Here is a 15,565-nt window from a genome sequence, read left to right as displayed (position 1 = left end):
AGTATTTGTAATATGTATTTGTATTGATGGTGTTTAATGTGTTTGACAACAGTGTTTCTTTTTGCACATTTGAATAAAAAAAAAAATGTAAAGAAGTAAAATGATCAGAACTAAAATGTTGCCCGCTTAGGATTATTGGCTAGGTGTGGCGTCAATAATTTGAATTTATCTTCCTGGCCATCTTTGTTGTTTATCGAATTTTACTACACAGCAGAGGTCATGAGTTGAAAAGGAGACCACCTCACTCTCCAGATGGACCAAATGAAAGAAACTAGACAAACATGGCCCCCAGGCAACGGTGACCCACAAAGCTGTATGGTAAAAGGGATTCAAGAGTTGTGACAGAAGGAGGAGAAAAGAGAGGACAGCACAGGGTGCATTGTGAAACTGCTGCTACCCATGAGCAGGTTTGGGATTGTAGCCAGTTATTAGGGCCATATGCCACATGAAGAAGACCTACAGCCTGTGTGCAGCAGTTCAACTTCCCTCGCCCTTGTTGACTGGCAATGTTAGCAGGAGGGCAGTGGTGAGCCACCTTTTTTGTTACTTGAGTCAAACATACCTAAAAAAAGCATACAAGGGGTGATGAGGTTGTCAGCCTGAACCTTAAGACATAGGGTTTTTTGTGCTACCTGCTGGCACAGGGTGGGGTTTGCTCCCTGGTGGGGAGTAGTGGAGCATGGAAGCTAGCTGGGCGGTGGATAGAGAGGTAGGTGAAAGGCTTGTGGGGGAGATCAAGGTCATTTGTCTTCCATTGCTGATGACGCCAAAGACACCACTGAACGGTGAGTCCAGTTAAGTTGAACCTATCGTGGGTAAAGGGGTCTCACCTGCATCTCTGTGCTTCTGTTGTAGAACCCTCCTACTGGCAGCGAGTCACCCATTAAGGAGTCTGCATTTCTGTGTTCTTTCCAGCGGAACCTCCTTGTTGTTGGAAGGCAGGGAGGTGCAGCATCTAAATTCTTTTCTGTGACACATGAATTCTTGTGGCCCCAGATCAAGTGGGTAACTGTTAGACTCCCCAACCATTCCAGTAAAATGGCGAGACTTGCTTTTTGGGTTCTGAGCACTTGTGCCCATAAATTCTGGTCTTACTCGCTGCAATGACAGGTCAAGAGACCCGGGGTACCCATCATGTATGGCACAACAGTTAAACTTGTTTGCTTTTTTTTTCACAACAAATGTTATTGTCGACAGACGCAGCTGTTCTAAGACGACCAGGTTTCCAGACAGTAGAATATATATAGTAACATAAGTGATGTCGATTTTTTAATTCAAATGCAACAATTGAAAAACAAATATAATCAATCACATTTCCCCAATGATAAACAGTAGTGTCAACATTTGATAGGAATTCGGCTGCAAGCTGTACATAACCCCCTGGTCGTGCAGATGAACAATTACAATTATACTTTTCCCACATCATTCGACATTTGTCTATCTATAGTCTATGTATGCATCTGGGACGGGCTCCAAAACATAGACCCCGCCCATTTCTACCAGATCTTTCAAAATGTTTTTGAGGGCATCCGCAAGCTTTATACACTGGTATTTCCAACCCCATACAAAAGTCAAGACCCTTTTTCCATGTTGCCACTGATGGTGGGAAGGCATCTTTCCAAGCTTTAGCTATATCGCATTTTGCCAGTGTTAAACCAAGGAGCAATAAATGTCATTTGTATATGTTACCCCCAATGTCATCTGTGATAGGGAGCAAGGTCAATTGTGGTAAGTTTGGGATATCCCATCTTAAGACCTCCGACATACATGTATGTACACCCCGCCAAAACTTAGAAAGCGCAGAGCACTGTCACACAGTATGAATAAAGGTGCCATCCATGGTGCGGCACCGTTGGCAGAGAGGAGAATCGATTAGTCCAGTATGCCAGAGTCTGTATCTAGTGTTATATACCCTATGTAAGTATTTAAATCGTATTAGCCGCAGTCGTGCCGCAGTGGCAGCGCCCTGCGGGTAGTCGAGTGCCTTGGTCCAGTCATCCTCATCCAAGGGACCCAAGTCTTCCTGCGAGGCCGCGTGTGTTTTGCTAAGGGTAGTGAGATTGTTCGTAATCAATGTCCGATATATTCTTGATGATCTTATGTTCTCCAAGCTCACCCATAAATACTTTGGCCTCGATAGGGTTGAACTCGGGTATAGTTTCCAGGCGTGCAAGATAGGGGGAAAAGGCATGGCGGAAATGGAGATATTTATAAATCTGCGATCTGGGCATTTCGTATTCCTGTTGGAGTTCCTGAAAGTACTTCAGGACTCCACAGCGGAGAACATCTCCAATCGTAGATATACCGATAGCCTCCCAACCGGAAACCCCACTAACCCCAACAGCTGGGGAAGTAGACCATTATACCAGAGAGGTGCTTCTCTTGTAAGTCTAGCCCACAACCCCATTTGTTGTAGTGATTTTTTCTAGATCTGTAATACTGTAGGGGTTGCCGGTGGCAGTACCTTCAGTGTCTGGTTGTCATATAGGATTGTATGTAGTAACATATTGCACATCAGCCAGCCTTCAACTGCGTAGGCAGGCTCGCCTCTATTGCCATACCACCAATCATTTAGGATGAGGAGGTGCGAGGCCGCGTAGTATGACTCGACATCCGGTGTTGTAAGGCCCCCACAATATGTAGACTGGAAACATGTTTTTAATGCTACACGAGTGGGGCCCCCGTCCCAGAGAAAATGTCTAAGGGTAGTATTCAGTTGCTGAAACCAGGTGTATGGTATCAGGTATGGGTGATTTTGGAGTTGATATAACAGGCGGGGTAGAGAGACCATCTTAAAAATGGCTGATCTGCCAAGCAAAGAGAGTGGCAGGTGTACCCATGACCGGGTCTGCGTTTTAATCTGTATCCACAGTGTTGCCAAGTTCCTCTCCCATGACAGTGCTTGGGAGGACGCCAGAAAAACCCCAAGGTATTTCAACCCATTGGGAGCCACTGTCACCTCATCCACCCACTTGCCCACATGACATTCGGGAATGTTTGCTTTTAATAATCAAGTTATCTTACAAAATGCTACACAAATAAATCTTATTGTTTAAATGGTCACTTCTGATCGCACAAATATGTAAACTTAGATTGTCACCACTTTGCTTACAGGAGGGTTCCACTTTCTTACATCTGAACGGCTGTTCATACAGCATTTAAAACTGACTACTCTGTTAACAGTACTAAACGAGCCTCTCAAACGGAGGCAATACCTTTCTGCATTCAAACATATGAGCGTACCTTATGTGCATCCTTTCACCAAAGCAATATTCTTCCCTCTTTGAACTTTGAGACAAAGTGAAAAGGAATCCAGTGCTTTCTTTCACTTCACTTTATTCAGTTTCTATATAAAACCATAAAAGTCTGATGAAACAGTATGTATAAAAAGGTTTCTCTGTAAACAGAGCTACTTAATTACATCAAATACTATACATAAAAGCAATATATAAAGTGAATGTATAATTTATCTTTAAAAAGATATAAAACAATGCCCCCACACGGACTAGATATAACCTAGCAATACATACAAGGACACGTTTTAACCAACGCTTGTAAACCCCTGACGGTTAATCGCAACCGGCTCTGAGCCGGACAGCTTTTTTAAAATAAAATTGAGGACATAAAAGACGGTATTGCAAGATAACATTTGTAAAAAGGTGAAGGCAGGTCGCACCTTCCTGAACTCCAACTTTTTCAAAATGGGGACATTAAAAGTTTTCTGGGGTACCTCATAATAATTACAAAACATTATAAAATGGAGCATGTCCTGTGAAGACCTACCGTCGGAGCCACAGGACTCTAGGCTCTGACCCCTACTACACCCACATGGCTGCACCAGCAGGAGGTAAAAGGGATCAAAACGGAACCTAGTCAATAACAAAACGACTAGAGGCCCCAGAAGATATTGTTCGGCGGATTGCACAGTTTTCAGGATGACAAATCTACGTACACTAGGCTTCCTCAGCCTCCTCAGCTCTTGATCTTCCCTGTCTAAGGTCCTTTGTCTAAAGAACAACTCCCTTGCCTACCCCAGGCCTTTTCTGTTCACTCATTCTGAGTTGGAAAATAAGTCAGCTCTCCGCAAGCTCAAGAAACAGCCCTTTACATACTGAAGCCAGGGGATGTGGTGGGCATGGTCAAGGGCCATACAATCCTTCAGGATCAATTTGTTTAAAGTTGTTCCCTGACTCAGCCAGATCTTTAACCACACCACAGAAACAGGGGCTGATAGCCAGCAGGTCACAGAGGTAGGACATCCCCAACTCTTAATGGACCTCAAGGGTTGAGGTTTCCTGAGTTACACATAGAAGGCATTTCAAAAGCTATTTTCAACCACTTGGTGTGCCTCCTGGGCGGTGGTACCCCAGATTTCACTACCATAGGAAACTTTAGCGACACACTTTGCCCAATATATCTGCATGCGAGCTCCGGTCAGTCTCCTACTTAGTCTTGAGGCAAAGTTAAAAATGGATGTGTAGGTGCGCACTAAATCTCCTTTGTTTCTTTGTTTTAATGGCCCCCATTTTATCTGGTCATCTAACAGGAACCCCAGATAGGAACATGTATCTGTGCGTGGAACCTGAGCAGATCCGACCAGGAAGTGATAATGCTTTCTTGTGTGTGATGCCAACGGCATCACATAGGATTTGGGATTTTTTATCAGCAAATCCAAATCCTCCATAAATTAGGTAAATGCGTTAAGAAGTGTTTGCAACCCTCTTGTGATCCGGGCCATAAGGACCGCATCATCTGCATACATTAAAACGCCCCCCCCTAGGGATAATCTACCTTAGACTCCACTAAAACCTTCTCCAGTTTACTGACATATAAATTAACCAAAGAAAGGGGCCAAGATACACCCCTTTCGGACTCCTCTTTTGATAGAAAACTGGCGAGTAAACTTTAAGTCTTGAGTGTATCAAACCTCAGCCTTGGTGTCTATGTAAGTCCTGCAGGAAATGAACAATATCACCATCCACCCCGATGGACAACATGGGCTGCCAAAGCTCTGTTCTATTTACGCGATCAAACACGGATGACAGATCCATGAAGGCCAGGTAGATGGTGCCAGGGCAGGCGACCGTGTACTTGTTAGGAATCATAAATAAGTTTGAACACTGGTCCATGGTCGACCGTCCCAGGCGAAAGCCATACTAGGCATCAGCAAGAATGTTAATATCTTCTGCCCAGCAGGTCAGCCTATCTAAAAGAATACAACCAACCAACTTGACCACTGAGTTCAACAGGTAGATTGGCCAATAGCAATGGTTGCTATCTCTATTACCCCCTTTAAATACTCATACTATAGTAGATGTGACCCAGGAACCAGGGGTGATGGTTTTTACTGTGGCAATAATGACAGCTATAGGAGCTGGTGCCCAAAGATTCAAATTGGATTCGTAAAGATCAGGTGGAATGTCATCTGGTCCTGGCACTTTATTGCTAGACAGCCCAACAATACCCTTCCTAACCTCTTCTACTGAAAAGACCAAGGCGGATTTCCCTGCAACTCAACTGGTAGGTGTGTGCCTGTTGGGGGGGGGGGAGGGCACTGAAACATGTTCTCAAAATAGTACACCCATTCGTCCTCCGTTATATGGGCCCCCAATATATTTCCTGCATCCTCAGCAAAAAGGGGCTGTTTATGATGCTCCAGAACTTTGAGCTACTCTTTAGTGTGCTTACTTTGATTAGCTCCCTCCATGCTTCCTCCTTCAGTGCTGCCTTTCATCTAGCTAATTCAGGTTTATATGCCCTTCTACGGATCTTAATTAGTGCAATGTCCCTCGGTCTAGGGTTCCTTCAGTTTCCTAGATGCACGAGAGGAGTTAGAATCGAACCATCTCGGGGCCAAAACAGAAGGTTGCCGCTCTGGGAAACTAAGGAGGTCTGTTATTGTGCACAAAATGACCTTGAATGCCTCTATAACGGCAAGTGGATCCGCCAACGAGGCTATACAAATTGGTAACTCTTTCTGACACAAGGCAGATACCGATTCCTGGAATGACTGGGATTATCTAAGCCCATTTTAGCCTTCTGCTCCCATCCGTAGCTTTCAATAGCCCCCCTCTTCTCTGCCCCCTTAGATGGGGCTAATAGTGGCCAGCTAATTTAAGCACATAGAGGATTATGATCGCTATATATGCTGTCCTCAATAGAAAAATCTGAGCTCAGATAAAAGAGAGGGGTTGACACAAATATTAAAACAATAAATGAATCACTTCCCCACCCCAAGGAAAAGGGGAGAAGATCCTTTCTGGAAGGTTCCAGTTTACACATGGCCGAGGTTAAGTCACATTGATTTACTAGGACGTTAAGGGAATCAGCCTAAGGGGTGTGCTCAAAATGGATGCCCTTCACTTGTGGGCAACCCAGGTCAATATGGCCAGTTCTCCTTGCCAGTTCTCCTTAGATCCCCACATAGATGGGTATTAAAATCTCCAGCAATTATTAGATTGTTGTGAACTGCAGTGAACTGATTCCTTAAAAAGGAACCCAACAAAGATATGTTACAGATATCCGGAGAAGAAGAAGTAGCATTATAAAAATTGAAAAACACCAATTTACAAGACCCTTTACTCAGCAACAATGATTGCACACTGGGGTTATCTGTGGGCAACACGGACACTGTTCTGTTCTGTTGCTAGAGAAACATAAATTACTAGACCATCCTTAGATCTTCCTGATCTCGAGGTAATAGCAGGTACAAAAAAAGACTTGTAACCCATGCAAGGGAAAGCTATTCTCATTTGCCCAAGTTTCCTGTAAACAGATCACATTAAACTTTTTTATGAATAAAATCAATGCAGGGTCGAGAAACTTGTTTGCCAGGCCAGCGATATTCCAAGAAATTAACTTGCAGTCCTTTCCTTCCAAGGAGTTACAGCCTTGCCAGGAGCGATTATGCTGGTTATTTAATGTCCCCGTTTCCACAGGAACTGCCCCACTCACTCAATCACAGGCATCCATGGAACCCAAAGGTGCAAAGCTATTAGAAAGCATTAAAAGCGGGGGTCGGTCATCTGTCCATCATGCGGTGCCTGTTTAGTGTAGATCGTGTTGTTCCAGCCACTAGGCACAGGTTTATAAAAAGAAACCTAGGGGAATGGACATTATAGTCAAGTGAGGGCCAAAGGGGGTACTAAGGGTAGTTGAAGCTAGAATACTTTCCACGACATGAGGTCTAGTAAAGTTGATGATGACACAATCTCCCTTACAAGTCTTTTAGACCTCCCTACCCAGTTAATCCTATGCACCATGTTGATATATTTTGCCACCCTTAGGCCCAAGGTGGTATTACAGGTCAAACAATGCATGACTTTGTTCTTTAATTTAGATAAGTCTTCTGTAACACCCGGTGAAAGTCATGGCACGTTGCCCAAGACCGCAACGTACGGTGTTGATTCGGGTGGAAGGTTACTAGGTTCTGCTTTGAGCTCCCCTACCCACCATTAGTTGTTTTCCCCACATTAAAATTTCTTGAGATAAGTTGTTCCATGGAAGGGGCCCCTCCTACTGGCCCTGCTGATGGGCCCACATGAATTTGTGGGGGCTGCGGAGACCGCATGCACCACGGGGGATAAGTGGCGCGCCCCATTTAGGGATTTTGTAGTAGCGGCTGCTCCCTGTGTCTTATGTGTTGAACATCCAGGTTGGGGGCCTCAGTGATGAGACAGCCAGCAGAGGTATTGGGTTCCACATGAGGTGCCTGCTCCCTTGATGAAGTACACTGATTCAGGCTGAAAAGTCCCAGTTCTATAGAGGTAAAGCGCTGCATAACTGGATCTAGTTTCGAGTCTTGTATAGCCCGTAACAAGCCTAAAAAGGATTCCAGCGTAGCCACCATATCCGCCTTTGCAAAGTCTTGCTAGTGGTGTGCTTTTTGATGCGTATCCTCAGCTCTCGGCCTCTTGACTTCCCCCCCGATCATAGAGCCCTTTCTTTTTGCGCCAGAGCCAGCCACTGCTCCTCCTCTAGCCCTCCCATCTGGGATTGAGGGAAAGGCAGCGGGTGGTTTAACGGGGGTGCCACTGACCCGCTCCTGGGAGAGAAGTGGTTTGGCCACAAGGATGCGAGTAGGGGTGAAAGGGGTATGGATTGGCCAGCCTCACAACTAGACATGTCACCAAGATCTTGCGTTGGCGATATAGAGGGCAATCGTGGAGCACATTCAGAGATCACCAGCATTTTAGAGGGACTTGAAAGAAGGCGATTAACGGGGGGGCGAGAGAGATGCCGGGTCGCCAGCTCAATCTCTTTGTCAAGGACCCCAGCCGCCCTCTGCGAGAAAGAGTTCATGGTAACTACCATGCTTGCAGAGACCTATGTGGACAATGTAGCCACTTTACATTTCCCCATTTCTGCCCCAAGCTAGGACGAAGTCCGCTCAAAGCTACGATAGTATGATGAAATCAGTGAGCGTGCTGTTGGCCAAGATAGCTAAGAGACACAAGGTCAAAAAACGCTCTCACAGTGTAACAACGTGGGTTGGCCCTGTACCCCCTGCTTCAGCAGTACAATTTAGAGGTCACAAAGTACATGTAGGGAAAGATGCACCAAATTTTCCTACCTGCTCCTCATATGTCATGTGCTCACCTAAGGCTATTCAAGTGTTCCAGCTTGGTGCAATGTCACAGTAACGCTGCTGCCCCTAACGGTTCGGTGATCGCCAAGGTGGTGGGCCCAGCCCAGCCTCCTCCAGCCTCTGACGGCAGGGACGGGCCGGCCCTTGGCCCCGGCTTTGACCGTGTGCGTCCCGCGCCGCGGGAGGTCAACAGCGCCATCCAGCGCGTGACGCAGGGGAAAATCCTCCTCGCACCACGTCCTGGGACTATGAGTCCCCTCGCAATAGGAGTCACCACCAGTGTTTGCTTCGTGTCATCCAGTGCTTTCAATCGGTGTCTCTTTCACATTTTACCTTAGTGGTGAAAACTACACTACAACATAAACTTTAAAAAAACTTTACTGGATAGATTCTTGAGATGAAGGCAAGAGAACATTGAGAAAGGACTTGTTTTCAAAATAAGCATGGCAGATCAGAAAAGCATACATTTACTCTTGAGACATAGAGACATTTGAGATTTTGGTTGAAATATTTTGTGCCATTGGAAAATTACGCAAAACCAGATAACACCTTTTTGTGTGCTTGCATTGCTGGATTGAATCAAGGAAATTCCCTCCTTGTCAGGAGACCTACTGTACTGGCACTCTTCATGGCTAAATACAGAGTGAAGAATGTGATGTGGTGGTGGAAAGGTAATAGAATGGCATCCAGACTTAATATTCTGTAAAGATGCTTGAGATGCTTAATCTTCACTGGCTCTTCGCCCAGCCATATTCAGTTCCAGTTCCTACAATATCTTGCACCCCATTCCCAAGAAGAACATAGAAACCATATAGAATCTGCATAGCATGATGCATGTGTAATATGTTTAGAATAACTTGGTGATAACTTCTGTGTGACGAATAAACACTTTAGTAGTAACGGTAGATTAGGTTTGACTCTGTCTGCTTGATATATCCAATGCTGTTCTACATCAACTTATAACTGATGCCACTCCTGCGATCTTGAGGAATAAGAAATTAATTAAAGAGACTTTTGTTGATTTAATGCTCCCCTTTATTTACTGTTTGGCTTGTTTCTCTGTACTTCACCTCAGCTGCATCAATTAATTGATTTTGTGTTTTTTTCAGCCCCTTAATTCCCTTTGTTCAACAAATTCCACCACATATCCTTCTTGAGATGGGCAGGTGAGTAGGATTCATGGACAGATATGTTATATTATTATGAACTAGAGGTTGGGACTGAGGGCCTGATTTAGAGTTTGTCAGACAGTTACCCGGTCACAAAGGTGACAAATATCTCTGCCACCTTATTTCCAGTGCCATAGGATATAATGTACTTGTAATAAGGCTGACGGGATATCTGTCATGTTTGTGACAGATAATCGTCCCCCAAACGCTAAATCAGTGCCTTAGTTTCTCAGTAAAATGTCTTCGAAATACAAGGGTGGTTTTATCTGTTGTTTTTCTTCTACTCTCATCTTCTGAGGACCGTCATTGAATGCATCCTTGTCCTCCAGTGCCTCCATGTTGCCAGCCTTCTTGGCCGGCATTATCAATCAAACGCAGATCTGAGTTGTCAATGGTGTCATTAATTTGTAAAAAAGAAATACGTGCAGGGGCCCAAAGTTTTGGTGTCCGGCACTGCTGTCGGTGAAGCAGAATGCCGGAATTGTAGAATACCACGATTGCCTAGTCTTTATGCCACCTCATGCCTCTTTTCGTCCACCACCCTGCAGTTCCTGTCTCTTTTTCTCATTTTTGCAAGTTCTTTTTTATCCCTGCCTTCTCCCCTTGTCCCTGTTTTTCTCTCTCTCTCTCTCCTCCTACTTTCTGTTTTCTCCCTTTTTGACTCTTGCTCGTGGTCAACATTTGTTGATCAAAAATAATTCCTGGACTCCAGAAATGAGTTTTATTCTCCACCACCTGAAAACATTGGCACACATCAAGCACTGGTATCTAGTGTTTTAGTACACATTTAGAAATAGATAGGCTATGGTGTCAAATATATGCTTCTAAATGTCCCATTGTTCAGCCTCATGGAATGTGTGTTGTTTTTAAAAGAAAGTGAAACATCAACCGTTGATTCAGGAAGGTTTTCGTCTGTAAGAGTGGCTAACTTCTTAATATCCACAGGCAAGGCTCCCCTCTTCAAGAATAAAATGTTTGTGGATAGGGGCAAACATGGTGCTTGACATTTTTCCATTTAAAGAATAGCTCTCCTGTTGGAACCTAAATGGCTCCTCCTGATAACAACTGGGAACGACGATTGGCCTAGTCACAACGGCCCCTCGCGGCGGGATGCCTGGCTTTCACCTTGTGGATACCCTGCCGGGGTATCTCACAGGGGAATACCAGGACGGGTTCCCTAAGCAAGCGCTTAGAAACCAGTGGTGATTTGCGCTATACAAATCCATGTACATTTACATTTACATTTACGTGATTAAATGGCTTACATTAGCGGCTATGGTGGCTAAACGAAATGTAGCACGGAAATGGGGAGCGACAGAAATCGCTACGGGAGAGGAGTGGGAGAACAATCTCGATTAGTGTTGGCTGGCGGAAGTCACAATATATAAAAGTAGAGGATGCCCTAAGAAGGGAGAGAAAATCTGGGAGGCCTGGCAAACATATAGGGGGTTGTAAGGAGATATATTGATGCATAGATTGAACTTGTTAAGATTGTAGCCAATTGCGTAAATATTTGACTTGGAACTCATGTAAAATGCGTGATATTCTATAATTGCTTTTTGTATGTACCGATTTCGTTTACGTTTAATAAAAAGATTTATAAAAAGCAAAAAAAAGAATAGCTCAACTCAGCCACTTAATATAAGGTTCTGAGAATAGGGGCTGACATGAGGATAGTTAGAAAGAAAATTAAAAGGGGAGAGAGAAGAGATGCAATTCACACTGGGCTTTTAAAAGAAAAGAGACTTCAGTTTACGTCAAGGGAAACTGACTTCAATAGCCAATAGAGGAGCATGACGCCACAGAGCAGGAAAAGAGTGATTTGTTAGCAAGGCTGTAGGAAATTGAAAACAGCAACCACTTCGAAAAAGCAGAAATAAACAGTAGAATAGAAGAAAATGATTGGGAATAGAGAAGACTGACTGCAGTAAGAGGAAAATAAAAGCAAGGATTAACAAGAGATGGAAGACTCTAATGCAGTGAATCCCAAACTTTGTGGAACCACGGCCCACTTTTTAGAAAAATAAATGTTTGGCCCTGTAGGACAAAGCTATATAAAAGCTGGCTCTTTATATAGTCTACCAAAAAGAGGCATACTGTGCAAAGATGCCAGGTATCCTTTATAAGTGGACAGGGGCTTTCTCTAGCAATCCCAAGGGGCTCTCTTAGGAGGTAGCATGGTCGAGCAGCCTTAGGCTTATTAGAGAAGAGTGTTAGACATCTGCTGCATACACACAGTAAATAAATGATGAACACGACTCAATAGGGAGATCCACACCAATTTATAGAAATATCACATATCTTCCTATACATTAAAGTACCAAGATCATCAAACTCAGGTAAGTATGTTTTGAGTTCAAAATATTTACAGTTTTCAGAGGTCGACGCTTAGTGCATTTCTGAAGCGGTAATGTTATCTTATGGAGGAAAGGCAAATACAGCATACAGGTACTTTAGAGGACCAATCTTCCGGAGTTAAGGTGAGTATGGGTAAGTTACAGCAACTTATAGGACCAATCTTCCAGAATTAAGGTGAGTATAGGGCATGGTCCAAGGCAGTATCAACAGGTCGCCTCGGGCAGAACTGAGGGTGCCAAGTGCAGAGGTGCAATACAGTGTCGGGTGCCCCGTTGAAGTCAATTGGGATCGGTCCAGTCAAAAATAGACTGCAAGCTGGGACTTGGGGACCTTTCCAGCTGACCCAACAAGGGGGCTCAGTTCTCACGATGTTCTGGGACTTGTGGACACCTTTGGTCCTCTTTTCCTCAGACCGGGGCGGCCAGGAGCAGAGGTGTCCTGAGGCATTGTTTTTTTGTCGCTGGAGACACTCGCGCAAAGACGCTGCAGGCGGCATCAGGATGTCCACAGTTGGCAAACCTAAGGTGGGCTCCGAATCTGGAGGGTCTGAGGACTGTGCTGGCACCATTGGACCACTTCACCTCGGGCTAGGGGATATGGGTGCATTAGTGCTTTCCGGTGTTGGGTTTTGACGGTCCAGAGTCCTCACAGCTCTTCTGGGGTGCCTGCAGGATGCAGGGGAGCAGCTCTGCTACTTCGATGGAGTTCCCTGCGTCTTGGATAAAGGCTGGCAGTCCTCCCAGTTGCTGGTCTTCTGTTCTTGATTTTGCGACTCTTCAGTGTCCTTCTTCTGTCAGGTTGGCAGGATCTGATTTCCTGGAGCCAGGGGCTCACCTAAATACTACATTTAGGGGCCTTAGGGTTGTATAGGGTAATAGGCAATGGGCTACTTACCACTTGGGTCACTACGCACCCTACATGATCACTCGGCAGTCAGGCACCAGTTGGAACTTTTTAATTTGCTTAGTACGGATTCTCCTGACTACCTATTTCTCACCGAAACCTGGTTCTCCATCGACTCTCTTCCGGACCTTTTGGCCATTCTACCCGACACCTATTATGCTCTCCGAGCGGATCGCCCGGTTGGTAAGGCCGGGGGTGGTGTGGCGATGATTATTCGCTCCACCCTAAAATTTCTGCTCCTTGACCACCCACCCATACCCAATGTGGACTACCTGGTGGCTCGTTCCCTTAACCTTCCTGATCCTCTTACTATTGTCCTTATGTACCGCCCTCCCCAACCCATGCCCCTTTTTGTAGCTACCTTACAGGATCTCCTGGCCACTCTAGCGGTTAATAATTCATCGGTCATCCTACTCGGAGACTTTAACTATTGGCCTGATGACCCAAGGGAAAACTTCACTTCTAAAGACTTTTCTGCCACCCTTCAGAGTTTAAATTTCACGTCTCACATTACAGCCCCTACCCATCACAAGGGCCACACTCTTGACCAAATTTGGTCACTGCGTCGCGATGTTTCCTCCCCCTCTATATCTCCGTGCATCTGGTCTGATCATTTTATTATTTCGTTTTGTATTTTTTCTGCTTCTCCCGTTAAACCCCCCTTACCTAAGAACGTGCTAGCCCGCAGTTGGAATCAAACGGACTTTACTCTCCTCTCATCTTCCTTGATCTCCTCAGTGCCTGATCTTACCGGCCTCTCCCTTGATTCACAGGCTAATGCCATCAGTACTTGGCTTTCTTCTTCCTGTGATCAGGTCGCCCCACTCAAGAAGGTCAAATCCGTCCGTCCGCACGACGCACATAAATGGTTCACTGGGGAACTTAAAGATCTTAAACTCAATCTCAGGCGCTCGGAACGCCATTGGAGACGCAACTACTGCCCCTTACTCCGGGCAAAGTACAAACTTCTTCTCAGTAACTACAGAAAAGCAATCTTGACGGCCAAAACCAATTATTTCACGGAGAGAGTCGCCCTCTCTGCAAACAAATCCCGAGAAATTTTTTCCCTTGTCCAGCAACTTGCCACCTCCGATCGCACGAGCACTAGTCCTGCCCCAACTCAGTCCCTCTGTTCCACACTCAATGAGTACTTCATTGATAAGATTGCCAACATAAAAACCAAAATTCCTGTGGTGGGTCAACCCTGCGCTCCTCTTTCCCTTCCTTTGCCCCTCTCTTCACTGGATCGCTTCCCCCCCATTTCCACCGACAGCTTTTTCAACTTGCTCTCTAAAGTCAAGTCCGGCTCTCCGGCTGACTGTGCTCCGGCACGAATTCTTAAAGCTCTTTTTTCTAGTTGTCCCGCTCCCCCCCTAGCCCTGCTCAATACCTCTCTGCCTATGGGCTCTGTCCCTTCTTCATTTAAAAACGCCATGGTCCTCCCTATTCTTAAAAAACCCGGACTTGACCCTTCTCTTCCCTCTAATTTCAGGCCTATTTCTCTTCTCCCCTACTTGGGGAAGATCCTTGAAAGTTATGTAACATCTTGCCTGTCCGCGTATGTTGAGGAAAATTGCCTCTTGGCCCCCCATCAGTCGGGCTTTCGACCAGGACACTCTACGGAGACTGTGATCATCGCTGTTCTGGACGAACTTAAGGGGAAAGCAGACATCACTCTCCCCCAAGCTCTGGTGCTCCTTGACTTGTCAGCTGCGTTTGACACGGTCGACCATGCCATCCTTCTCGACCGTGTCAGCGCAGCTGGCACCAGGGGCACAGCACTTTCCTGGCTAGCGTCCTTCCTCCAAGGCAGGTCCCAAGCCGTCCATCTTTCGGGCTTCTCCGCTCCTCCCCGCTCAGTCGTGTGCGGGGTGCCCCAAGGTTCTTCTCTTTCCCCTCTTCTTTTCAACCTTTATATCTATCCCCTTATTCTTTCCCTCCGCGAGCAGGGGGTCTCCGTGTATAACTACGCGGATGACCTCCAGCTCGTCTTTGATCTTTCTACTTCCCTGGACTCCCCTCCCCTGGACTCCCCTCTTTTTCTCAGTTCTACTTTAGTTTTCATCTCTGAATGGATGAGCACTAACCATCTAAAGCTCAATCCGGATAAGACGGAGCTTGTCCTTACAGGTGGTCCCTCCAATCCCTGGTCCCCGACTCACTGGCCCTCCTCCTTTGGTCCCCCCCCTTTACCGGTCTCCTCCGTCCGAACCTTGGGCATCAAGGTCAGTCATGACCTCACCATGCATGCCCAAGTTAGTTCCGTCGTATCCTCTTGCTTTTTATCCCTCCGCCTCATCCGGAAAATCTCCCGGTATTTCTCCAGGGATGCCCTCAAATCCATAGTTATGGCCCTTATCATCTCCCGCCTCGATTATGGGAATGGCCTCTATGTGGGCATACCTGCTTACGAAACCCGACGTCTACAGGCCATCCAAAATCAGGCAGCCCGCCTTATTCTCCGCCTCCCCAAATTCTCCCACATCACGCCCGTTCTCAAGTCCCTCCATTGGCTCCCTGTGCACTTCAGATCCTTCTTTAAATTGGC

The 15,565-nt window shown here is 45.8% G+C and overlaps 1 protein-coding gene across 1 annotated transcript in view; it reads left to right on the top strand.

The window, feature by feature from the left end:
• CFAP91 (cilia and flagella associated protein 91) overlaps window positions 1-15,565 on the top strand; it is a 449,409-nt gene that overhangs the window by 135,376 nt on the left and 298,468 nt on the right. Inside the window, exon 5 of the mRNA XM_078656654.1 lies at window positions 9,697-9,753. Coding sequence (XP_078512780.1) covers window positions 9,697-9,753 — 57 coding nt within the window. The remainder of the gene's footprint in view (window positions 1-9,696; window positions 9,754-15,565) is intronic.

The sequence above is a fragment of the Lissotriton helveticus genome, chromosome 8 (assembly GCF_964261635.1).
Source record: "Lissotriton helveticus chromosome 8, aLisHel1.1, whole genome shotgun sequence".
NCBI classification, from domain to species: Eukaryota; Metazoa; Chordata; class Amphibia; order Caudata; family Salamandridae; genus Lissotriton; species Lissotriton helveticus.
Note: the sequence above shows the minus strand (reverse complement) of the source record. Positions and strands in the feature narration are given on the sequence as shown.